Source organism: Nycticebus coucang, chromosome 21 (genome assembly GCF_027406575.1).
Source record: "Nycticebus coucang isolate mNycCou1 chromosome 21, mNycCou1.pri, whole genome shotgun sequence".
Taxonomy (NCBI): domain Eukaryota; kingdom Metazoa; phylum Chordata; class Mammalia; order Primates; family Lorisidae; genus Nycticebus; species Nycticebus coucang.
The window spans coordinates 51,799,036-51,823,127 of record NC_069800.1 but is presented as its reverse complement, the minus strand read 5'-3'; the positions used below and the strand labels follow the sequence as shown (position 1 = coordinate 51,823,127).

The 24,092-nt window shown below is 49.3% G+C and overlaps 1 protein-coding gene across 1 annotated transcript; it reads left to right on the top strand.

Moving 5' to 3' along the window:
* The first annotated feature begins 2,438 nt into the window (after nucleotides 1-2,438).
* On the top strand, nucleotides 2,439-24,092 carry SDC4 (syndecan 4). The gene is made up of 5 exons (XM_053574099.1): nucleotides 2,439-2,572; nucleotides 15,005-15,143; nucleotides 16,441-16,487; nucleotides 17,270-17,468; nucleotides 21,994-24,092. The coding sequence occupies exons 1-5, from the start codon at nucleotides 2,507-2,509 to the stop codon at nucleotides 22,143-22,145; spliced, it is 603 nt and encodes a 200-aa protein (XP_053430074.1). The 5' UTR covers nucleotides 2,439-2,506; the 3' UTR covers nucleotides 22,146-24,092.

Sequence of the window (24,092 nt, the reverse complement as noted above, 5' to 3'; positions counted from 1 at the left end):
TTTATTTTTTAATTTTTATTTATTTATTTATTTATTTATTTTTATTAAGTCTTTTGTACATAGATCATAAATACATTTATGCCCATTTTAGTGTGTTGATTATTTGTACAAATTGAAGTGCTCACATCATACTAATCAGCATAGCTTTCATCTCCTTTACACATTTGTGTTCTACAGATGATAGAAACCAACTTGTACTTGCAATGTGCTCCATAGTTGTGGTCCCCCTACTATCCCCTACTGTCCCTCACCCCCATCCCCATTCCTCACCCTCCCCTTCCCTCCTTCATCATAGCCTAAAGTTGTGTTTCATTTTTCATATTAAAGTGTGAGTTATTATAAATTGGTTTCACAGTAGTACTGAGTACATTGGATACTTTTTTTTCCATTTCTGAGATACTTTGCTAAGAAGAATATTTTTATATTTTTTTAATGATCTATCGAGTGACAATGAGATTAGGCCCTCCTTCTTTTCTGTGGAAAGCAAAAGATTACGAACCATTTGACTCGCAAAAGGATTTCTCATTCATTCATTGTTTTTTTCAGTTTCTTTCCAAATCCCATTAAGAATAGATTGATAAAACTGCTAACCTTTAAATCTGTGGGAAAAAAATCATGGTCAGCCGTTGAAGACTTTTATTCTTTGATAATACTCAAGTGATGGAAGAGGGGAAATCACTTCCATCACTCCACCCCTTGAGGTACACGAAATAGAGTGCCAGCAGAGGCCAAAATTATCCTAATTCTAAAGCCATGTTATTACACTCTTAGAAAGATTTACATAGAAGTCAGGGAGAGACAGGGAGGGGTAGGCACCTTTTGTACTTTGATCCTCATAAGATGTTACCCCCAGTAATTCCAGCAGTTCATGTGCTTGTGACTTCCCAAGAATTTTACCATCGTCCTCCAATGTTAGGAGGATGAGAGGTAAGGGGGACGCATAACTTTATAAAGGGCGATTAAAGGCGAAAGCGGGCGGCGCCTGTGGCTCAGGCGGTAAGGCGCCGGCCCCATATACTGAGGGTGGCGGGTTCAAACCCGGCCCCGGCTGAACTTCAACCAAAAAATGGCTGGGCGTTGTGGCGGGCGCCTGTAGTCCCAGCTACTCGGGAGGCTGAGGCAGGAGAATCGCTTAAGCCCAGGAGTTGGAGGTTGCTGTGAGCTGTGTGAGGCCATGGAGGTTGCTGTGAGCTGTGTGAGGCCACGGCACTCTACCAAGGGCCATAAAGTGAAACTCTGTCTCTACCAAAAAAAATAAATAAATAAAGGGCGAAAGCTGACCCGAGAATGGAGATAAACTTGCAGACTAGTTTTCAGACAGATCAAACTTTTTAGAAAGTTCAAAATCTGGAAAATGAATATATATATATATTTATTTATTTTATTTTTTGCAGTTTCTGGATGGGGCTGGGTTTGAACCCGCCACCTCCACCATATGGGGCCGGCGCCCTACTCCTTTGAGCCACAGGCGCCGCCCATGAATAATTTTTTTTTAAGAGACAGAGTCTCACTTTGTCACCCTCGGTAGAGTGATGTGCTGTCACAGCTCACAGCAACCTCCAGCTCTTGGGCTTAGGTGATTCTCTTGCCTCAGCCTCCTGCGTAGCTGGGACTACAGGAACCCGACACAACGCCCTGCTATTTTTTTGTTGCAGTTTGGCGGGGTTGGGTTGGAACCCGCCACCCTCCGGTATATGGGGCTGACACACTACCCGCTGAGCAAAATGAATACCTTAAAAGAGAGATCAGCTACCCTGGGATCAAACTTGCCTGCCCATGGCCTATTTTTGTTCAGCCCACTGTTAAGGATGATTTTTACATTTTTAAATGGTTGGGAAAAAAAAGTCAAAAGACTATTTTGTGACACATGAAAATCATGTTCAATTTAAATTTCAGCGTTCACAAATATTTTATTAGGACACAGCCACGCTCACTCCTAGTATTCAGGGCTGCTTTTGAGTTAGGACACACCTAACTCAAATAGTGGTGACAGATTGTGTGGCCAGCAAAGCCTAACCAAGCTGAAAATATTTTAGCTCTTTCCAGAAAAGTTTGCTGACCTCTGTCTTACGCTAACCGCGTTCACGTCATTCAGAAAGTCTTTCGCGCTCTCCGAGGGGAGCGCACCCAGTCTGAAGGTTGGGACCCTGGACACTTCCTTCCCGTCCCTGGGCCTCAGTTTTCCCAACTATAAAATGGAGTTAGACGCGGTGATCTCTGCGGGCCTGCCTAGCAGTGGACCAAATAAACCGAGGGGGTTGGAGCTCCGGGAGGATGTTGAGGGGTTGACCTAGAGCTGGCCCGCGCGCGCGGGGCCGGTCCCTCGGGGTTTCCAGCTCCGCGGGCGGGCGCAGCGCCCCGCAGGCCCAGATTTCGAGGGGGAATTCCGGGCGGGGTGCGGGCAGCAGGGGCGGGCCGGGGCGGAGTCGACCGCCTATAAGATGGGCCGCGCGCCCGCCCAGGGCCACTCGCCGCTGCCAGCGCGCCCTCTCTGGACCGCGGTGCTATGGCCCCCGCCCGCCTGCTCGCGCTGCTCCTGCTTTTTGTACGCGCCCCCGCCGCCGCCGAGTCGGTAGGTGGCTTGGAGGTCCCCGAGGAGTGGAGGGGGACAGACTGGTACCTCCTTTGTTCACGGGATCCTGGGATCCGGGGTGGAGGGGGAGTTGTTCAAGGGGTTGCGCCGCCCCCAATTGGCCGCCGAGGCCCGGGAAACTTCGTTGGGAACTTTGCTCCGGGGTCACAGGAGCCTCCCGGTGACTCCTCCGCGCGCCGCGCACCCCCTGCCTGTTGCTCTTCCCGCCTCCCTTGGGCTCAGCCCTGCCGCAGGCTCTGGCTCGGACGTGACTAAGCCGGTGTCAACGCTTCAACCCCCAACGCCCTCGTGCCTTCCTAGGTCGCAGCGCTGGATCCCGCTCCTCGCCCTCTGGGCGTCCTGGGCGGGCAGCCGTAGAATCCGTGATGGCCCTGGCGTGGGAGCTGCGTGTACTCGGAAGGGGAGGGGTTTGGGTTGTGCGGGGCTCTGGCGCGCGGGGAGTGGAGATCTGAGCCCTGACCTCAGTTCTGGCCCCAGCCCTGCCACTGACTTGTGACTTAGGGCAAGCCCCTGCCCCTCTGAGTCTCTTCCCTCCTTTGCACAAAGGTTATGGGGGAGAGGGCAGGAGGTGACTGCTGCTTATTTGGGGTTCCCAGAAACTTGGGGACTCTGATCTTTCAAGGGCAGAGGGGAGGGATGGTTTAAGCTCAGCACTTGGCCAGGAGTTGAGCCTCTGCTTCCTGCAAGAAGAGTGTTCATTTTTGCCCAACTTCAGGTGGGAAAATAGAAGTGTTCACTTGGAATAGGGTGAAGGGAGCTGGAGGAGGAAAGGCCTCAGTGAGCCCAGAGAAACTTTCCCTTTTCATTGTCCACTGGTTCTTGCCACAGTTTCTGCAGCCGTGGGCCAGCAGAAGCTCCATCCTGCCCAGCACCAGGCAACCATCTGGGAAATTGGGGGCATGGGAATGACTGGGAAAGGCAGTCCCTATCCCAGCCCTCCAGCCTGGGCTTTGTGTCCTTTGGCCCCAGTTTTTAAGGGGAGTGAGTCCCTGGAGTTTAATCATTAATGTAAATTTCTTTGAAAGCCCTGGGGCTCCTATTCCTCTGAATTTAGGAGAAAGTTGGTTTGGGCTGGCCAGCTCCTACTGAGGAATGAATGAGGCCCTGAGTAATACCACCCAGCACAATTTCAGGCGTGCAGTGACGTTAGCAAACATTTAGCATTTTTGGTGTGCCTGATACTGTTCTAAGAGGTTTCTAATGGCTCTGTCAACTATCTATTCAGACAGCAATCCTGCTGTTTATTGTTTTTAAACTGGTTCTGAGGCTAGAGACATTAAGTAATTTGCCCAAGGTGACACTGCTAGTAAGGGGCTGAGTCAGATCCAAATTTAGGCAGCCGTGTTTCCAAATTTCTACTTTATCTTTACTTTTAGCTGCTTTTGTGTTCCTTCTTGGGTAACTCAAGACTGGTTTAGAATCTGCTGAGATTTTAGGCTGTAAGGCCTCAAGGAATAATGAGGTGGGAGGAAACAGAAGCCCTGAGGGAGGTGATGACATTCCCAAACTAAGGGCAACTGTGCCTAAAGGTTAGTGACTGAGCGGGACTAGAACCTAAGCCCTCTGCCTCCCTGGTGTGCAGTGCTCTAAATGAGGCCCTGAAGGATATGATGGGGTCAAGTGCCTGGGGAGGCCTCTGAAGGAACACTGCCTGGACAGTGTGGGGAAAAAGAGGAAAGGACATAGGAGGTTGCTGAAGTCACCGCATGGACAGTCACATGCCAGTCTCATTTCAGGGCTGCTGAGCCTGCTGGTGCAGTCAAGGTGAGAACCTGACAGCTGTGTCTTAGGGACAGTCAGAAGGATGTGGTTTGGGGAGGGGGTTTTATCAGTCCTGCGTAGGGCAACCCGTCAGCTGGGGGAGATGTCAGCTCTGGGCAGCTGCTTCCTGAGAAAGTTCTCATCCTGACCTCAGCTCTTCCCTTCCTGACTAATGTCACAGACCTCCTGCCTCTAATTGGGGCACAAGGCTACCCCTTTTACTCCCCCCTCCCCCAAGGTTGTGGCTGGAAAAATCAGACCTAGCCACAGTTGGCTTAGACCAAGGAAACATCTGCCCTGACCTTTTCATTCAGCAGGTGGAGAAAAATGAGGCCAAGGGAGAAGGGCTTCGCTAATAGCAGTTATGATTTATACATGCCCAGTACTTTCCAGATGCCAGGGATGGTGCATTTTATCCTCACGAAGTCTTAGCACGTGGGGATTACAATATACCCATTTTCCAGATAAGAGAGGCAAAGTGGTACTACTTTGAGGTAGCAGAGAGAGCATCCAGGCCATCAGCATCTCTGAATAGTGGCTCTCCCCTTGTGTGGTGCTGTAGGTTTGGGGAAGGGAACCCAAGCTGAGTACCCAGCTGCCCTCTCCATTTGGCGGGGTTTGCCATCCTAAACCAGTTCTTCCTGTCCAGCTGGAGCATTCCCTGATCTGCCTTCCAGCCACTCCTTCTCTAACCAATTAAAGGTAGCCTTGTTCTGGGACCCTCCCTCCCCCTAAAGGTGTTGTTGCCCAAGGGCACAGCCCACCGACTTGGCACCAGGCCCAGGCAGTTCTGGGGAAGTGTACCCCACCCATCAAATGTACTTCAACTTAAAGATATTTCTGGTCTCCTTGAGAATTTTCTTGATTGCATTGAAGAAGGGTGGGGGCGGAAGGCTAGGGGTTCTAGGACGCTTGGGTGACCCAGTGAGAGCTCTTGAGACATCTCAGAACGAAGAGAGTTACCAAACACCTGGGAAAATATTTGGGCTGTGCTTTGGAGGTCTCTGTGAGGTTGGGAGAAGTCCCTTTCCCTCTCTGGGATGACAATCTCCATCTGTAAAGTGGGGGGTTTGAAAAAATGGCCTCCAGAGTCGTTTCCAGCTCTTAATTTGATTAATACTTAAGTCTCTACTATTCAAAAGGGGCTGTGGGAACCATAAAGACATCTAAAGCATTCTGTCCCTTGAAGAAACGTAACCATTTCTGGGCGGCACCTGTGGCTCAAGGAGTAGGGCTCTGGCCCCATATACCAGGGGTGGCGGGTTCAAGCCCAGCCCCAGCCAAAAACTGCAAAAAAAAAAAAAAAAAAGAAAGAAAGAAAAGAAAAAAGAAACTTACTGTTCCTGGGAGAATTAACTCCACTGCATTCCAAGTCCCATTTCCCTCATTCCCTTCCATCTGGACACACCTGTGGCAGGAACTCTGCTCTGTTGGTTATAGTGAAATACTTGTCCCCTAGTGAACACTCAGGAAATATTTGTATGAATAAGTTCGCGCATGTAACTTTGTTCTAAATGGTGCATTAAAGTTACCTATTACTAGAATGAGTGTCTCTCAGTGATGCTGTGAGCTGGGTACTATTATCTCTATTTTTACAGGAAACTAATACTCAGAGGATGTTGTGGCTTATCAAGGTCAGAATCAGGTCTGAATGATAGGGCAAGTTCTCTGATTTGAGAATATCCCAGATAAAGAAATTCTGCTGGATTTGAAAGTAGATCTCTAGAGTCCTATTAATGCATTGCTGGGTGACCTTGAGCAAATGTGCCCTGTCTCTGGGTCTGTGTCCCTAACTCTAAAATGAGAAAGTTGGAACATTGCTTTGTAAGGGTCCTTCTGCTCTAAGAGCCCATTGATGAGAGGAGACCTTTCTTGGCCTCCTTGGTAGAGTCTAAATAAGTACCAGTGTCAGAAGAGAAGTAGGGGGTGGGGTCGGGGACATTCAGCTCCTGCCATCCCCAGCTCCTAGAAACAGAGAGCTTTTCCAAGGACTTGGAGTACTGAGAAGGCCTGAATGGAGAGCTGGGTAAGCCAGACTGGGCTCCCAGCCGCAGTGCCCTGTTGAGAGGAATTGGCCCTTAGCTGTCTTTTAGGTCCTGAACTGGATGAGCGGGTGTGACTTCCAAATTGGGGGAGGGGGCTGAATGGGGCTTTGAGTCACTGCAGGCATGTGTAGGTTAATAGGTCAGATAGCTTTGTGGTGGGGCAGTCAGTGTCTTAGTGTTCTGGGCTTTGAGGGGACATACAGGAAATATTTGTACTAGGTCTCCAACCTTCACAGCCCCTTGCCTGCGGGTGGACGTTGACATTGCACAGAGTGCAGCCAGTCCTCAAAATTGGCCTTCAGACCTCTGCAGAGCAGGGAGTATCTCCCTCCCCCCTTAAACAGAACTGAAGCTGCACTTGGCCTGAAGTTCAGATTTGATTTGACCCCAGGATTCTCTGATGTCTGATACCTCCTCTTTGCTTCATGGGTCTGGCGTAGGGGGAGGTGTTACTCAGTGACAATTCTCTTCCTTACCCAGGCTACCTTGATTCCAGGTGGTCCTTTGAGAATTCCATGCTCAGGTCCCCTCCCCCATATCTAACCCCACAGCTGGGAGGTGAGAAGGGAGGAGTCTAGGGTGGGGCTGGTGGAGGCTAAATCTCCTATTTATTTATCTTAGAAGTGGGCTGTTCGCTAATTATCTGATGGGTTTATATTTAAACCAGAACCAGTTCTGGCAGCCCCACCTCTCCTGCTGGGATCTGCAGGGGCCCCACACTGAGCAACTTGCACCCTGGAGGGCAAGGGGCTAAGGGATTTGGCAAGGTCACAGGACCACGCTGGACCCTGCCCTGGACTCAAGGTCAACCTCCTGTGTTGGACAGGCAGAGTTTCCAGGCTGAAGGAGGCTGAGTGATTGCAAATAGCACACTGAGCTTTGGAGGGCAGAGTGTTGGTAGACAAAATAGGTACAGCGTTCTGAAAAGCCAGATTTCCATACATTTTCATTGTCTGGTGCCCTCCAGAGGGAGGAGAAGGCACATGATTTGGCCCTAAGAAAACAAGAAGCCTGACTTCTTGGGCTGGTTTGTCATTAACTAACTCACTGGTGACCTTTGGGCTCATTCCTGAACCTCACCGGCCTTGTTGTCCCTGTCTGCTGGAGGCTGGGTGACTAGGAGGTGGGTAGGCTTCACAGCCAGAAAACTCGAGTCCTTGTCCCAGCTCTGCTGCTCACCCAGGGACACACACAGTTAGTTAATAAGTCACTTTGTTGATGTGAGCTCCAGTGTCCTCTATAAAACACCTGTGTCTCTCAAGGATCATAATCGGTGTTTGGCAAACTTGTAAAGTGCTGGCTTAAGTCTAGTTTATTATTAGCAGCTGGACGAGGGTTCATAACCTGGCCAGAGGTTGGCTTCAGGGAGGTGATGTCTGTGCACATGTTGAAAATGTAAATTGATGGTTACAGTTCTTGGGATTCAGACTTTTTATGTGTTTCAGAGGGCTCTGGGACTCCCCAAAACTGGTCTTAACAGTTATTTCCAGCTTTCTGCAGTTGTCATTCCCCATTTCCCACCCGCCTTCTTCCCCTTTTCTCTTCACCTCCTCCTTCAGGCCAGACCCTCCTGTTCAGTGCCCTCACCCCTCTCCCTGCCTCTCCCCTTCCCCTGTCCTTCCGCAGGCAGGAGCTTGGCAGCTCCAGTTTTCTCTGGCACAGGAGAAGACGCTGCGAGTCAGGTGACACCTGGGTAATGGAAAGGGGAGGGAGAGGTTGGTGTGTGGAAACAGTGACTTGTTGAACCCAGGCGGTTGGTGGCCAGGACTGGCTGTACCACTCAAACCTCTGGGCATGGGGGCAGGGGTGGCGAATGACAGGGCTGGTTACCCGAGTGGGGACACTCCTTGCCTCGGGGAAGCCCAGCTGGGAGATGTCTGTGGGACAGACTGACCTGGTCTGGAGCAGTGGCTTTCCTGGGTGACGGGGGAGGCAAAGAAGGGGCAAGAAGCCAGAACCCAGGGCTGATCTAATCAACTGAGCCAAGGCTGCAGCGTAGACTTCGACTCTACTCTTGAGAACACAGGAGGCTTGTTTACGTTCTGAGAGCCTCCCTGGTCTGTGGATCCAGCAGGGATTTCGGATGGGCTGCCTAGATTACAAGCCTTCGGTTCAATGCACCTCTGTCTCTGAGGCCCTGAGGGAGTCAGCCCCCTCCCAGCTGTCTCCACCGGTAATCTAATCTGAGCAATGCCCAGCTTGGTTGCCAGGCCTTGGGACAGAGGAAGGCTTGTCCCTTTCAGGGTGCCAGACCAGAAGGGTAATGACTGGAGCAAGTTAAATTTAAGAAGGTGGGTCTTTTACAGATAGGGCAACTGAGACTTGGAGAGGGAATCGCCCAAGATCACCCAGGAAGTTAGTGACAAGAGTGCTGGGTTGGCTCCAGACAAGATGTGTGGAGGCTGCAGAAGCTTCCCACTCTTATTTCTTGCTGGCACCCCAGGATTCTGGAGTCCTTGCTGTGGGAATGGGCTGCCCTGGGGCTTGGTAAAAGTTGCTGGCAGTGCCAGGCCTGGCTCTCTCCAGAGTGATTGTGTTCAGAGTAACCCAACCCTGAAGCCGACATTTGAACCTTCACTCCATCCACTCAATGCCCAGATCTGGCTTAACCATTCAGGTGCCAGAGCACCAGACCGTGGATTGGTGTGTGGCTTCTTTTTACTTTCTTGGGAAGTCAGGAAATACTCTGGGGATCCAGGTCCCCAAGTAGAATTTCGGGTGTTTCTGGTCACCACTGTTTGCTCCCACTGGGTGAATACAAATAGTCTTTCTTTTGCCTCTGTCTGCTTAGGACAGGTTTTCAAGGCTGTGTGATCTTGGGCAGGTCTCTGTCCATCTCTGGTCTCCCCCTCCCCAGTCCAGTCTGAAGGGACCTAGACTGGTTGTTGAAAAATCTCTAGTCTTAAGAAAAGAGAAAAAAGAAAGAAAAATCTCTAGTCTTGGAAGCAAAATAAAAACCCACTATAGGGCTTGGCACCCATAGCACAGTGGTTATGGCTCCAGCCACATACACTGAGGGTGGCGGGTTCGAACCCAGCCCGGGCCATCTAAACAACAATGACAATTGCAACAAAAAATAGCCAGGCATTGTGACAGGCGCCTATTATCCCAGCTACTTGGGAGGCTGAGGCAAGAGAATCGCTTAAGCCCAAGAGTTTGAGGTTGCTGTGAGCTGTGATGCCACAGCACTCTACCAAGGCTGACATAGTGAAACTCTGTCTCAAAAAAAAAAAAAGTACCCACTATAGGTGACGATTATGTTACTTTACAGTTTTCGAAGCACCCCCCCTACTCACTGAACAGGTTCTTTCCAGCCGGGGGACTGCTTCTTTTTCCCAGGTCTCTGACCCTTTGAGCACTAATCCCCTTAGCCAGAAGGAAGGCAGGTGGGGGTTAATAATAGCCACTACTCATTGAGCACCTGCTGTGTACCAGGTCACGTGCTGTGTCCATTGCACATAGTAATTCATTTCACTTAATCCTCATCACCCTGCAAGGTGCTACCAGCTCTGGTTAAGAGACAAATAAATTCCCAGGCTCACATAGTTAGGGAGTGGCAGTACTATACTTCTGCCTTTATGAACGACCCCTTTGGGTGGTAGAGCTCTGATTGTGGCTACAGGTTGTACTCATTCTGGGGAACGTCTGACCCCTCAGAAGGTGAGTGGGGGGACAGTGACCAAGCCAGTGCACACTGCTATGATCTTCTGCAGGAAATCACTCTGGTGGGTCCAGCAGTTGGAGTCCGGGTACTCATCACTCTCCTACCCCCACTAAATTTGACTTGCTCAGTCATTGCCCTTTGGATCTAGCATCCTAAAAGAAGGGTCGAGTGTGTCCCTGACCCTACCTCCCCTGGGCAGGAGCCAGGTGGGAGAAGGCTCATTAGTTCACAGTATTCCAAGCCCTGACCTGAACTCCTCCCTGGTGCCCCGGCCAAGTTTCTGTTTCTTTGTTTAAGCATTGTCACTTTCACCCTTGCTTACTCCTAGGCAGGGGGAAGGGGTGTCCTGGAGCCCTGGCCTGGGGCTGTGTTATGGACTGGCGGTTAGAGGTGAAAAGTGGGTGGCAGCAAGAAGCCCTGGTTGTGGTTAGGATGTGGTCTTGAGAAAGCTGTGAGTGTGGATCCCTGCTCTGTTGCTTTCTAGCTGTGTGACTTTGGCTGGGCAATTATCCCTTTGTTTGTAAAGGTGGAGAGGCCCTGACAGTCCTCTCTTCTCCCACCCTCTTTTCAGACAAGACCCATTCAGTCTGGGGTGGCTTTGAAGAACCAGCTCAACCTTAGTTTCCTCATCTGCAGAATAGGTGGAGTACCTTATAAGATCATTGTGCCAATTCAGTGAGCCCTAGATAGAGAAAGCACCCAGCATGGTGCTTGGCAAGTAGTGCATACTTCTCTTAGTCACCTGTACTTTTCCTGGGGTCCCAAGGGGAGTGACAGTTGATGCCTGTGGATTTGCTGAGACCCTGTAGGGGCAGCTAAGACCCTAGAAGGGGAGGGAAAACAGTTCCAGCCTGGGAGCCAAGAGACCTAGGTTCTAAGTCTGCTGCCACCTGCTTAGGTGACCATGGCAGAGTCCCTTGTCTTCTTTTTTTTTTTTTCTTTTTTTTTTTCTTTTGGTTTTTGGTCCGGGCTAGGTTTGAACCCGCCACCTCTGGCATATGGGACCGGCGCCCTACTCCTTGAGCCACAGGCGCCGCCCGAGTCCCTTGTCTTCTAATCTGCTTGCTAGGTTATAAAACGAGATGGTTGGGCTCCGTGCCTTAGATACCTTCTGTTGGCAGGTGTTTGTCCCTACAGAACAAAAGAGAACCTCTCTCTTCTTTTCCCTGGATAGTCTGGGGGAAGAATCTGGGATCTCTAAACGCCCAGCACCAACCCCAGGTCCCCACCAGCTATGGGTCCAGCATGGTCTTTAGGACCCAGGTCCACTGGCTTCTTTATATATTTTTTTTTGTTGTTGTTGCAGTTTGGCCGGGGTTGGGTTTGAACCCGCCACCCTCGGCATATGGGGCCGGCGCCCTACTCACTGAGCCACAGGCGCCACCCCACTGGCTTCTTTAGTTAGTAATTTCTTTTGTCTGTGAAAGGGACAAAGATGCAGAGAGACCTGAGGGCCTGGAGAAGGTGCCTGTACATGCCCACACACACTCGAGCACGGGTTCCTGGGCAGGGAGGGGGTAAGTTAAGGAGAACAGGCCACATCCTTAGCCAGGAGCAGGGCGTTGTCCCTCTCTGGTCAGGGCTGGGTCGGGCTGCTGGGTGGCCTGGTTCTTCAAAGCCACCCCAGACTGAATGGGTCTTGTCTGAAAAGAGGGTGGGGGAAGAGAGGACTGTCAGGGCCTTTCCACCTTTATTTAAAAAAGGGATAATTGCCCACAATCCCATGAGGCTTGGTCTGGCCTTTCTGGCCTAATCCTAAATGGCTCCTGCCCACTTGGGAGTTTCTGTCCAATCAGAGGTCAGGGGTGGAGAAAGGCCGCAACAGGGCAGAGAAGCTGCCTCCAGAGCTCAGGGAGGGTTTAATCCCCTGTGCCTTCCCACCAGCACCTTGACTTTCTTTAGAAAGGAAATCTGGGCTCATCTAATGCAGTATTTGAAGTCTCCTTCCTTTTAGAAGTCTGCAATAGAGTCTAATCCTGGCCATGCTGCTTGCTGATCCCCAGTGTGACCCTAGAGAAGTTGTTCATCTTTTCTGGAAACCTGGTATAAAAATGAAGGGTTAGGGGGCCAGATGTAGCTCCTTCCTGTAACCCCAGCCAGCACTTTGGGAAGATGCAGTGAGAGGATTACTCGAACCCAAGAATTCGAGACCCATCATGAGATCCTCCTGTCTCTACAAAAAAAAATATATATATATAAAAAAATTAGCTGGACATGGTGGTGTGCACCTGTAACCGCAGCTACTTGGGAGGCTGAGGCAGGAGGATCACTTGAGCCTAAGAGTTTGAGGTTACTGTGAGCTATGATGCCATGGTGCTCTTCAGGGTGACAGAGAAAAACTCTTGTCTTAAAAGAAAAAAAAGAGAGAGAGAAACCAAACAAACATAAAAGAAGACATAGGGATGATCAGGTGCCCAGGAAGAGGGCCAAACGGGAAATAAATCTTGATCTCAGCCTTGGTTTTACTGCTGATTTGGCAGCAAGATCTTCACACTCCACCTTCCTTCTGAGTCTTCACTTCTCTAATGTAAAAATGTAAAACAGAGGTAGTGACAGCCAATCAGCACGCTAATCCCAAGGGTTGTTTTGAAACTCCCCTTAGCACTTTCACATAGTAAAAGGCAGGCTGGGTGCATAAACAACATTCCACTGGGCTGTGGGGGACAAAGCGGGGTGGGAGGAGGTCTCCACCTGAGACAGGCCCCAGTGAGGAAATCCCAGCCCCTGACTTGAGGACTTTGAACCCTGCAGGTCCACAAGCGGCCAAAGTACCTTCTTTCCCTCTTCTGGCTGGTTTTGACCTCCAGTAAACAGGGCTCCCTTCTCACCTGCAGTGGACTGGCAGCCCTGTGTGCATGTGTGTTTGTGTATGTGTTTATATGTGTGTGGTTAAAAGCTTGAGTGACTATTAGCCTAGAAAGTGGCCAGTATGGCCTTGGACAAGGGGCTTTACCTTTCTGAGCCTTCATTCCTATCTCTGCCAAAAGGGGCTATTAAATAACAGGACCTTTATACAGCATGCTGTGTGCTTCGTGAGGCCTATCACTTGGAGCACTGGAGGTCTTGCTGCTTCAGATTCTGGGCCCCGCGCTGGAGATGGGGGTAGGAGCCCAGGGACCCCGCCCTCGGTGTAGGCACTTGCGCAACCACACGGGAGCCTTTCTCCTGCTTTGCCAAACCAAAGCCACAGGCACAGGCTGTGTGCGGGGGCTGGAATTCCAGTGGCAGCAGCTCAGCAGCTCCTGATTCCGGAGTCATGAAGTCATCCCTAACCAGGGCTTAACCCCTTCTGGCTTCTCACCCCCACGTGTGCCAGGCTTTCAGCAGAGATTTCCTCCGCCCCCGGGGAGAGAGTGATGCCTGGCCCTGCTGCCTTCCTGGAATCCAGCATCCTGTCCCCCGAGGGTGGAAAGCGAGGGCAGAGTCAGGTTCCCCGCTTCTCCCAGAAGCTCAGCAAGGAGAAAATATAGGAGGAAACCGGCCTCTCCTGCACCTGGACCCACAATAGCCTCGTCTTAGGGACCCTCTCCTGCACCTGCACCCACAAGACGGATATTCCTTCCTTCTCAGACACTTCCCCCCTCACCCCGTGTCACTGGCAGTCCCAGCGAGGTAAAGGATAGCCAGGGGAAGTCAGAAACAGAGAGACCTGGCCTCTTTCCACTCTGAGCTATGTAGCAAACTCACCATGTGACCTTGGGCAAGTCACTGCCCTGTTCCAGGCTGAACTTCTCCCAAATCTTGTGAAAGGGGAAGGCAGGAGCTTCTTGGGTCTTCAGCTGGTATTCTGTGGTTTTAAGCAGACCCCTACCTCCTGCAGTTGTGAAGTCTGGATAAGATGAGGCTTTCTTGTGGCAGGGTGAGGGGGTGTATTGAACTTAATAAAAACAAACACCCAGTGTTCTGGGAAACAGTAGGCACTTTAATGTTCGTATTACTTAATGAAACATAAACCTTGCCCAGGGCTGCTGTTCTGTGCGCAGACAGACGCCTGAGCCCAGAAGCTAGAGAAAGTATGGTGGGTGTACCCTTGTTTGCTGTCCTGTAAGGAAGCCTGGTTTCCCACTCTGCTGAGCTGTGGGGCTCTGGGGAAGTTCTTTGCCTCCCTGGACCTTTGATACTTTCCTTTTGAAACTGCTTGGAGGGGGTGGACCTATGACTCTGCTGTGACCAGCGAGGTCTCCATGGGGTAGGGACAGAGTGACACTTATAGGTGCTGGAGTGAATGTCTGCGAGTGCAGGGACTCTGTGCCCAGCACGGTGCTGGCAGTAGAGTAGATCTGTGGGAGATGTCTGGAAGACATGACTGAATCCCAGAGTGTGCTCTTGAGTCACCAGGTCTGGGCAGCACCCTGACTAGAGGCTGTCTTGGGGTGTGGGTGAGCCAGTCCGCCTGCCCCAGCCCAGTCTGACTCAGCTGGGAGAGGTATCCAGGACTGGGCAAGACCAGAGCCAGCAGCCTACTCTCTGCCACAAGTGACTCAGCTGCCATTGCATCAGAGAACCCTTGAGGACAGTGTCCAGGGGCTGGCCTGTGTGCACAGGGGCCGCTGGCTCTGTAGTCCGGCAGCCCTATGTGCAATCCTCACTCCTCCATCCACCAATCATGTCATCAAAAGAAAATGATTTTCTCGGATGTAAAATAAGTTATTATCATGCCTTTGGAGTTATTAAGAATAGGGGCTAGCACATTCATAGTACCTAGTAATAGTAATCATGTGATTATTACCACCTTTACTATTTTTTTATTTGCTCAGAGTGGGAAAGAGACTTGCCTAAGGACACACAGCAAGTTAGAGCATTGTGGGATCCAGGACCCAGGTCTCCAGCCTTGGCCTGGTCCCCTTCTGGGCCTGAATACCCACTTCATTGGGTTTTGGGGTATGAGCAGCTGTTGATCATGAGGGATGTTGGCTTATTTGTCTCCTTTCTTTATCCTAGATCCGGGAGACCGAGGTCATCAACCCCCAGGAACTCCTGCAAGACCGCTACTACTCGGGAGCCCTACCGGATGATGAGGATATTGGGGGGCCTGAGCAAGAATCCAATGACTTTGAGCTGTCCGGCTCAGGAGACCTGGGTACAGAGGGCATGGCGGGCAGGCTGGAGGGGATGGTGGCCTCACCAAGCAGAAGGGTAGCTATGCCTGTGGACTTGGATTTTGTGGGGAATTTTCCTACACAATTTTCCTTCACAATACTAGGGGGACAGAAGTCACTGGTTTACCTTTTCCATCCCTGAGCCCCTGAGGGGCAAGTCATTTGCTGCTTTGAATTCATTTGTAATACTGGGTTTTCTGAGCACCAGCCTGAACCTGCCAGAGGGAGGCTCCTCTCTTTGGTGGGGGGGCATAGCGGAGTGGGGGTGGGTGAGTGGCAGGAAAGGGTCAGGGTGAGGAAGGAAGACTTACGGCAGTGTGTCCCTTCTTTTGAAAAGGAAAAAAATCTAGCTCAGAAGTGAGGATGGGATGGGAAGGAACATATGGGCAGAGATGTGGTTGAGGTAACCAAGAATAAGTTCCTGTTTCAATGGGGTGTCGGGTAGGTGAAGGAACCGAGGCGCTTGGCACTGGACCAGGGGCCTGGGGCTCTCATGGTCTTTGATTCCCTGGGCCTGGGTTCCAGGCCAGACAGCATCCCTTCTATGTGCAGGGATGTGTTAATGATTCGAAGTTTGAGTTTTAGAATCACACAGTCCTGAGTTCAAACTTCCACTCTGTGTGACTTCTGAGGCTCAGTTTCCTAATCTGTAAAATGGGACTAATAATGATGGAACATCAGTGTTATGGGGACAAACTGAGGTGAAGCCCTGTGCACATACCAAGCACTCAGTAAATGTGTGTTTGGGTTTTGTTTTTTTTTTTAATAAATTTTATTGTGTATATTTAAGGTACACAACATGATGTTATAATGTATATAGAGATAGTAAAAAGTTACTATAATGGAGCAAATTAACCTCTCCATCATCTCACATAGTTACCCAGTAAAATGATTTATTGCAATCAGGATCTTCTTTCTCAAACTTTAATTCCCTAGGGATCTTATCGAAATGCAGGTTCTGATTCGGTTGCACTGAAATTCTTCATCTCTAACCAGCTGTCAGGTGTGGCTGTTGGTTTCTGGACCCACACTTTACAGAACAAGGATTTGGAGCTAAAAGCATGTGTCCGGCTCCCAGCTCACACATTCCAGGGAGGCAGGTCTTAGCAGTACCATTTTATACATGGGGGACATAGGTTGGGATCAGAATGCCCACTTGCTGAACTTTGAGCATTTGGGGGCTGGCTATAAGGTTAGCACTTCCACCAGCTGTGACCAAAGGGGTTGTTTCCCTGGGGTAATGGACTTCACACTCACATAGCCATTCTGACCTTACAGATGACTCAGAGGACCCCACGGTCTTCCCTGAAGTGAGCCAACCCTTGGTAAGTAGCTGCTTGTATTTGCCTCCCACCACCCTTGCACACATGTTGGGAAGTGTGAAAATACAGCCCCTTTGGGCAGAATAAGTGAAGGGTCGAACCCCACTCTGTAAGAAGGCTTGTTTTAGCCTATGGCCTTGGGCCTATTCAGGGACAGGCAACTGTGGACTACATGTAGACCCTTCTCTCTGCAGGAATATTCACTCTCAACACCAACTCCTTTTCTCTGCATTTATAGGTATTTTTCAGCTTTGATATCAAATTATACAGTTCTGTCTACTGCATTTTTGACTTAGATTGGTCATGAGTATTTCCCTGCATAATTAAATGTTCTTGTCATTTTTTATAGGCCGGGTAATAGTTCACCTGATCTCCCTTATTGATATCATGAAATTAGAACACTGTTTACACACAATCTCTGATTATCTCCTTAGAATAGATTCCCCAAGGCAAAATCTCTGCCTTTAAGGGCAAACAATGTCTAAGGTTTTGCCAAATTGCCTCCAGAGTGTAGGCACCGGCTAACAGAGCATGGGAACACCTGTTTCCCTTGCCCTTGGTCCTGAATATTCATCTCCTAGTTAGAATAGATAATACTGGAAAAGTTGAGGATAAGGATTTTGGCAGCGTAATTGTGGAGAGGTTGCTGCCAATTCCTGCTCCAGGACCGTGTGGTTCAGCCCAAGATGGCAGACTTGGATTCTCTGCCCAGCTGAATGTCCCCGTGCCCTACCCTGACTCCTCCCCAAATCTTCTGAGTGTCTCTTTTCCTTCCTCTCATCCAGATACCTCTAGATAACCATATCCCTGAGGGGGCAGGGCCTGGGAGTCGGGTCCCCACTGAACACAAGGAACTGGAGGAGAATGAGGTTATCCCTAAGAGGATCTCGCCTTTTGATGGAGATGAAGATGTGTCCAACAAGGTGTCCATGTCCAGCACCGCACAGGACAGCAACATCTTTGAGAGGACAGAGGTCCTGGCAGGTAAGGCTGGGGCAAGGGGCCTCGGTATGGGGCAGTGTCTGCAGGCAGGGAGGCCTCTAGCCTTCCTTGTGCTCACTCAGGTTGCCCTGAGGCATTTAAGAACTACACCTCCCTTAAAGGATGGCCTTGACCGTAGCTTGGTTGCCAGGGGAGTGGGAAGAATTTCATATCAAAGGCTTCTAAAGAATAGGCCTTGAGTTATTCCCTTGCCTTAAGCCTTTCTCACTGAATTTTCAAAGCACTTTCATAGCCTGGGTTTGGCATCTGAGGGTTAATCATTAAAAGTTAATTTCACTTGAAGGTCTGGAGGCTCTTTAGAATTGGGTTGGCTTTGCCTCCCCTTGCTGTCACTTGGCAGCTTTATGACCTCGACTAAGACGCTTTTGAACTCCATGAGTCTTGGTTCCCTCACCTGGGTAATGGGTACAATGATACTTCCTTGAGTTGATGTGATGAGTCCATGAAAAATAAAATGTGAAATAACATTGCAAATTGTAAAGGGCTGTTCTGATCTTTTAGTGTTGTCTGTCATTAGACAGATCAGCCATTGATCTGGTCTTCATTGACCCTTTAGTAGGTGGGGCACAGGGTCTCTTCAGATGATAGAATAGGAAACTGAGCCCTAGAGAGGTTAAATGTGTGGCCTCAAGAAAGAGCTCTTGACTGTTGTGGGGAAAGCTTTGTTATAGGGCAGTGGTTCTCAACCTGTGGGTCGTGACCCCTTTGTAACAATGAAAATACATCCTGTATATCAGATATTTACATTACGATTCATAACAGTAGCAAAATATAGTTACGAAGTAGCAACGAAAATAATTTTATGGTTAGGGGTCACCACAACATGAGGAACTGTATTAAAGGGTCGCAGCATTAGGAGGAATTAGGAAAGTTGAGAACCACTGTTAAAGGGTATTGTCAGAGGGAGCAAGCTGTGGCTGAGGGCCAGTCTGGATGAACCAGCCTGGTGTGTGGATGCCTCAGGCCCATGCTGGGTAACTTCTGTCTGCTGGGAACCAGCCAGGCTAGGGATCTTGCTTGAGATGGGGAAGGAGCCCTGTGCCAACCATCGTGTCCTGCTGCCATCCAGGACAGATGAAGATCTCTCCTGTGTCTTTTTTTTTTTTTTTTTCAGACAAAGTCTTACTTTCTTGCCCTTGATAGAGTGCTGTGGTCTCATAGCTCACAGCAACCTCAAACTGTTGGGCTCAAGCAATCCTCTTGCCTCAGCCTCCCAATAGGCTGGGACTATAGGTGCCCGCCACAGGGCCTGGTTTTAGAGACAGGCTGTCACTTTTGCTCAGGCTGATCTGGAAATCCTGAGTTCAGATAACCCACCTGCCTGGACCTCCCAGTGTGTTGGGATTATAGGTGTGAACCACAGCACCTGGCCTTCTCCTGTGTCTTGAATTGAGGCTCCCTGGGAATATATGCCCAGGTGACTTTGGGGATAGCCCTGACCGTGGTCTGCTGGTCCTTGAACCCTCCATGTTCATTTTACTTTTTCTTTACCACTTCATGTGTGATGTGGGTGGGTTGGGGAGAAGGGTGCTGTCAGAACTAGAGAGGCCCTTAGGGGCCATCTAGTCTCAGGGGTTTCAAACTGTAAGATACTTTTATGGAAGTATTTTATTTTTATTTTCTTTTGTGTGTATTTTTTTTTTTCTTAATGTTTGGGATTCATTGAGGGTACAAAGAATTACATTGCACTGATTGCATTTGTTAGATAAAGTCCCTCTTATAATTGTGTCCCACCCCTAAGAGGTGTGCCCTCTAAGGAGGTGTGTCCTCCTTCCTCCTCCCCCTCCCCCCTTGCTTATTCCCCTATCCCCCACAGAAGTAATTAGAGGTAACACCTCTTCCTCACAGGGTTTCATTTTCAGCTGGCATGTTTTAGATTTGCATAAGGTTTTGTTTTAATTCTCTAGAGGTTCTATTACTCTTTTTTTTTTTTTTGAGACAGAGTCTCACTTTGCCACCCCTGGTAGAGTGCTGTAGCATCATAGCTCATGGCAACCTCCCACTCTTGGGCTTAAGTGATTCTCTTGCTTCAGCCTCCCAAGTAGCTGGGACTACAGGCACCCACCATAACGCCCGGCTACTTTTTGTTGCAGTCGTCATTGTTGTTTAGCCGGCCCAGGCCAGGTTCGAGCCTGCCAGCCTCGGTGTATGTGGCTGGCACCATTACCACTGCTACAGGTGCCGAGCCAGGTTCTATTACTCTTAACAGAAAAATTTAAAAACTATTAATCTACTCTGTCTCTACCAAAAAAAAAAAAAAAAAAAAAAAAACTATTAATCTAGTCCAAGCAATGTTACTTTATACACAGGGAGGCTGAGACCTAGGCTTTGGGTCACACAGCAAGAAAAGAACTGGGGCGGTGCCTGTGGCTCAGTGAGTAGGGCGCCAGCCCCATATGCTGAGGGTGGCGGGTTCAAACCCAGCCCCGGCCAAACTGCAACAAAAAAATAGCCAGGCGTTGTGGCGGGCGCCTGTAGTCCCAGCTGCTCGGGAGGCTGAGGCAAGAGAATCGCGTAAGCCCAAGAGTTAGAGGTTGCTGTGAGCCGTGTGACGCCATGGCACTCTACCCAAGGGCGGTACAGTGAGACTCTGTCTCTACAAAAAAAAAAAAAAAGAAAGAAAAGAACTGAAACCAGCCCGTGTCTTTCATTTTCCTTCCATTTCAGAATTATTCAAGTATAAGTTCCTTATGTGAAGAGTTGCATTGCTTAGCTAAGGTGTTTCCCTCCATTCACTTAACCATTTCTTTTTTTAAGACAGTATCTCACTGTCACCCAGGCTAGAGTGCTGTGGTGTCATCGTAGCTCTCAGCAACCTCAAATTCCTGGGCTCAAGCAATCCTCCTGCTTCAGCCTTCCAAGTAGCTGGGACTATAGGTGCCTGCCACAACACCTGGCTAGTTTTTCTATTTTTAGTAGAGACAGGGTCTTGCTCTGGCTCTGGATGGTCTCTAACTCCTGAGCTGAAGGGATCATCCTGCCTCGGCCTCAGAGTGCCAGGATTACAGGTTCAGTGAGCCACTGCACCCAGCCCTATTAACTCTGAAAGAGCACCCAGGAACTTTCATAAGTGGTTGTTATGTGCCATGGGGCAATTCCTGTGCCCCTTGTTGGGTCCCCACAACAACTTGGAACTGAGTCTAAAGAACTTTTCCAGAGTCACAGAGCCAGGAAGTGATTGACAGACCTGGCGTTAGGACCTCAGACCACAGTCAGCTTTTGACCCTGTGCTTTGAACCCTGACTCGGGGGAGACCCAGATCAATGGCCTTCTGGAAGACCTGGGGTCAGCAGAGGTAGAGGTGACACCGAAGGGAATGGAGTTGATGCTTGATATTCTGTGAGCTTTTCCTGGCACCTTCTGGGGGCACTGTTCACCCTGTTGCTGCTTTTTCATAGGATCTTAGCCAAGAAAGAACTTTCCTTGGCTCCTCTGTGCCACTCTGTCCCCACACTGTGCATAGATTTGTAACATGTACAGGGTTGGAAAATTAATCTTCTTAGCCCGAGTAAGATGGAATTAGGGGACTCAATCTGCCCCAGAAAGGATTTTACAAGACATCCCTGCCCCTAACGGACAGGAATGAGTCATTCAGGCCACCTGGCCGAGTGGACAGAATAGACGCTCACCCAAGTTATAGAAGCCCACCTCTGCCTGATACGAGCCTGAGCTCCTGGGGCATTTATTGAGCACTTACTGTGGTGCAAACCTGATTGGCTGGAGGCGTGGGCTGGGGACACAGATATAAACCTTAAACATTTACAGTTAATGAGTCTTGAGAATATGCTATGTACGAGGCGCTGTTCTAAGCACTTTCAGTGAATTAGTTTATTCACTCCTTAGGACAAAGGTACAAGAAAGGTTCTATTATTTCCATTGTACAATGAGAAAGATGAAGGAACTTGGCCAGTAAGAGGGAGGAGTGGACCTGGAAATGTGGCCTTTGCCATTGGGTTCTATGTGGGAATGTAAACCATGGTGTGTAACCATCAGTACCATGATAGTATGGACGTTAGTACATTCTGTGTGTGCGTCTGGAATGTGTGCACCTGTCTACAGAAGTGTAGCCCTGCAGGGGTGTGTATATGCTCCCGTGCTAAGGACTGTAGGGCAGATATATACACGGGGGTGGGGAGTCCAGAGCCTGCCATTTTCCCCATTGCTGGCTCAGTTAGTGCTAAGCCGTTGCTGAGGGAGGTAGGGTGTCAGCTTGGTGTTTGGAAAGAGCCTAGGCTTTGAACTCAGGAAGATGTGGGTTGTAATAGTGGGCTTAACTCTCTAGCCCTATGGTCTTTATTGACTTATGATGCCTGGTGACACCCTTTCTCTGATTGAGGTTGGGAGGGTCAAATTAAATAAGGTGTCAACCTGCCTGGCACAGGTGGTGATGATGGAAAGGATGTCTGACTGTCCTAGTGAGAGAACTGACTAGGGTGGGGGAAGGGATGTACCCCAAGGTCCCAATGAGGAGTTCTTACCCCTGCCTCTGCCCTCTCTCCCTCTCCAGCTCTAATTGTGGGCGGCGTTGTGGGCATCCTCTTTGCCGTCTTCCTGATTCTGCTGCTGGTGTACCGCATGAAGAAGAAGGATGAAGGCAGCTACGACCTGGGCAAGAAACCCATCTACAAAAAAGCCCCCACCAACGAGTTCTATGCATGAAGCTTCCTCAGGGCACTGGTTTTGGACGTTAGGGGGGAGGGAAGCCGGAGGATTTTGAAGGGTGGACGTTAGGTAGGGGGAAGTCAACCTAATACTGACTTGTCAGTATCTCCAGCTCTGATTGATTACCTTTTAAGTGTCAGAAGAGACATTACCTTCTACTGTTCTGCCTGGCTCTTCTTGATTCATTGGGCCTCAGTTGCCCTGGCAGAAAAATGGGCTTAAACTTGGCCTTTCTGAAGGCAATCCTGGGATTGGATCATTTCATAAACTTACTGTTTAGAATCTAGGTCCAACTTCAAGCCTTATTCTGAACATGCCTCATCCAGAGCCCCTCTGAAGTCACATGGGTTGGGGGGATTCTGTGAGTCCTGGCTGGAGCTTTACCCCCAGCCATATTCCTGCCCCCCTGTCACACACAGCCTGTCCCTCTGCCAGGAATTGGGAGAAGGATCTAGCACCATCCGCACCTTGAGATGTGTCTGTAAATGGATTCTTAGGATCACACTACGGGAAGTCTCTGTGGTATACCTTGGGCCATTCTAGGCTCTTTTAAGTGACTTTTGGAAATCAACATTTTTTTATTTGGGGGTTGGGGGGAAGAGCTGGAAGTTCATGCTGAAATGGATTTATAGAATATTTGTAAATCTATTTTTAGGGTTTTTTTGTATGTGTTTTTGTTTTGTTTGTTTATTATTTTTTAATGGTTCCTTCCTTTTTGCAGTGTCTCTCTGGGCGGGAGTGTGGAGATGCTGAGATGTTCTGTCCTCTCGCACATTTCCATCACACCTGCTAAGTTTGTATTTAATGGTTTTTTTGTTTCTTTTTCTTGGAAATGAGAGAAGAGCCGGAGACATGATTTTTATTTTTATTTTTTACTATTTATAGCTTTAGACAGGGCCTCTCCTTCCCTCTTTCTGTCATTAAACTTCTTCCCCTCAGTTTTTTATACTTTACACTTCCCTGCTCATGACCTTGGCCCTTTCTAAAGCTGCTTCCTCTAAGAAGTAGCTTTGACTGAAACAGTTTTTTAACAGATCCCAAAATATAATGAAAGGGGATGGTGGGATATTTGTGTCTGTACTTGTAATATATTATTATTCTTCCTTGGTTCTAGAAAAATAGATAAATATATTTTTTTCAGGAAATAGTGTGGTATTTCCAGTTTGATGTTGGCTGGGTGGTCGAGTGAGTGGATTTTCGTGCGGCTGGGTGGGTTTTTGCCTCTTTTTTTTCTCTTGCCCTGTTTCTGGTGCCTTCTCCAGATTGGGCTAGAATAGTTGAGGTAGACAGCTCTACCCTTTCTGCCTTCTGCTTGGGAAACCAGCTGGTGTTCTTTGGTTTGCTATGTCCAAGCACTAGGGCTGTGTTATCCAATACAGTAACCACATGTGGCGGTTTCAATTTAAGTCAATTAAAATCACATAAAATTAAAAATTCATTCCACACTTGCACTAACCACATTTTGAGAGCTCAGTCATCATGTGTGGCTTGCGGCTGCTGTATTGACTGAGCAGAGGGCATTTCCTGCTATTGGAGAGTGCTGCTCTAGAGAACTAAACTGGCTTAGGAACTCACAGCCTCAGCTGTGCTGGGATGAACCTTGTCTCCCTGAGCTGGGGGTGCATGGGGGAGGGCTGACGAGGCCCTGTCATCTGGGACCCCCCTCCATAGAGGAGAGGCCTAGTGGTGGCTTAGCCTGGGCAGGCCATGTCTCCTACCCTCACTGGCTGGGGTGAAGGAAACCACCTTCCCTTGCTGCACCAGTGGCTGTCAGCTCCCACGGCCACTCTAACCCAGGGTCCCTGCTGGCTGGGTCCCCTTCCTCCCCCAGCTCCCTTTACCTCGGGTTGTATTGGAGTGAGCACCTCTTCTATAGTCACCTCTCACACTGTCGTCTGTTACTGATTTTTTTGATAAAAAGATAATAAAACCTGGTACTTTCTA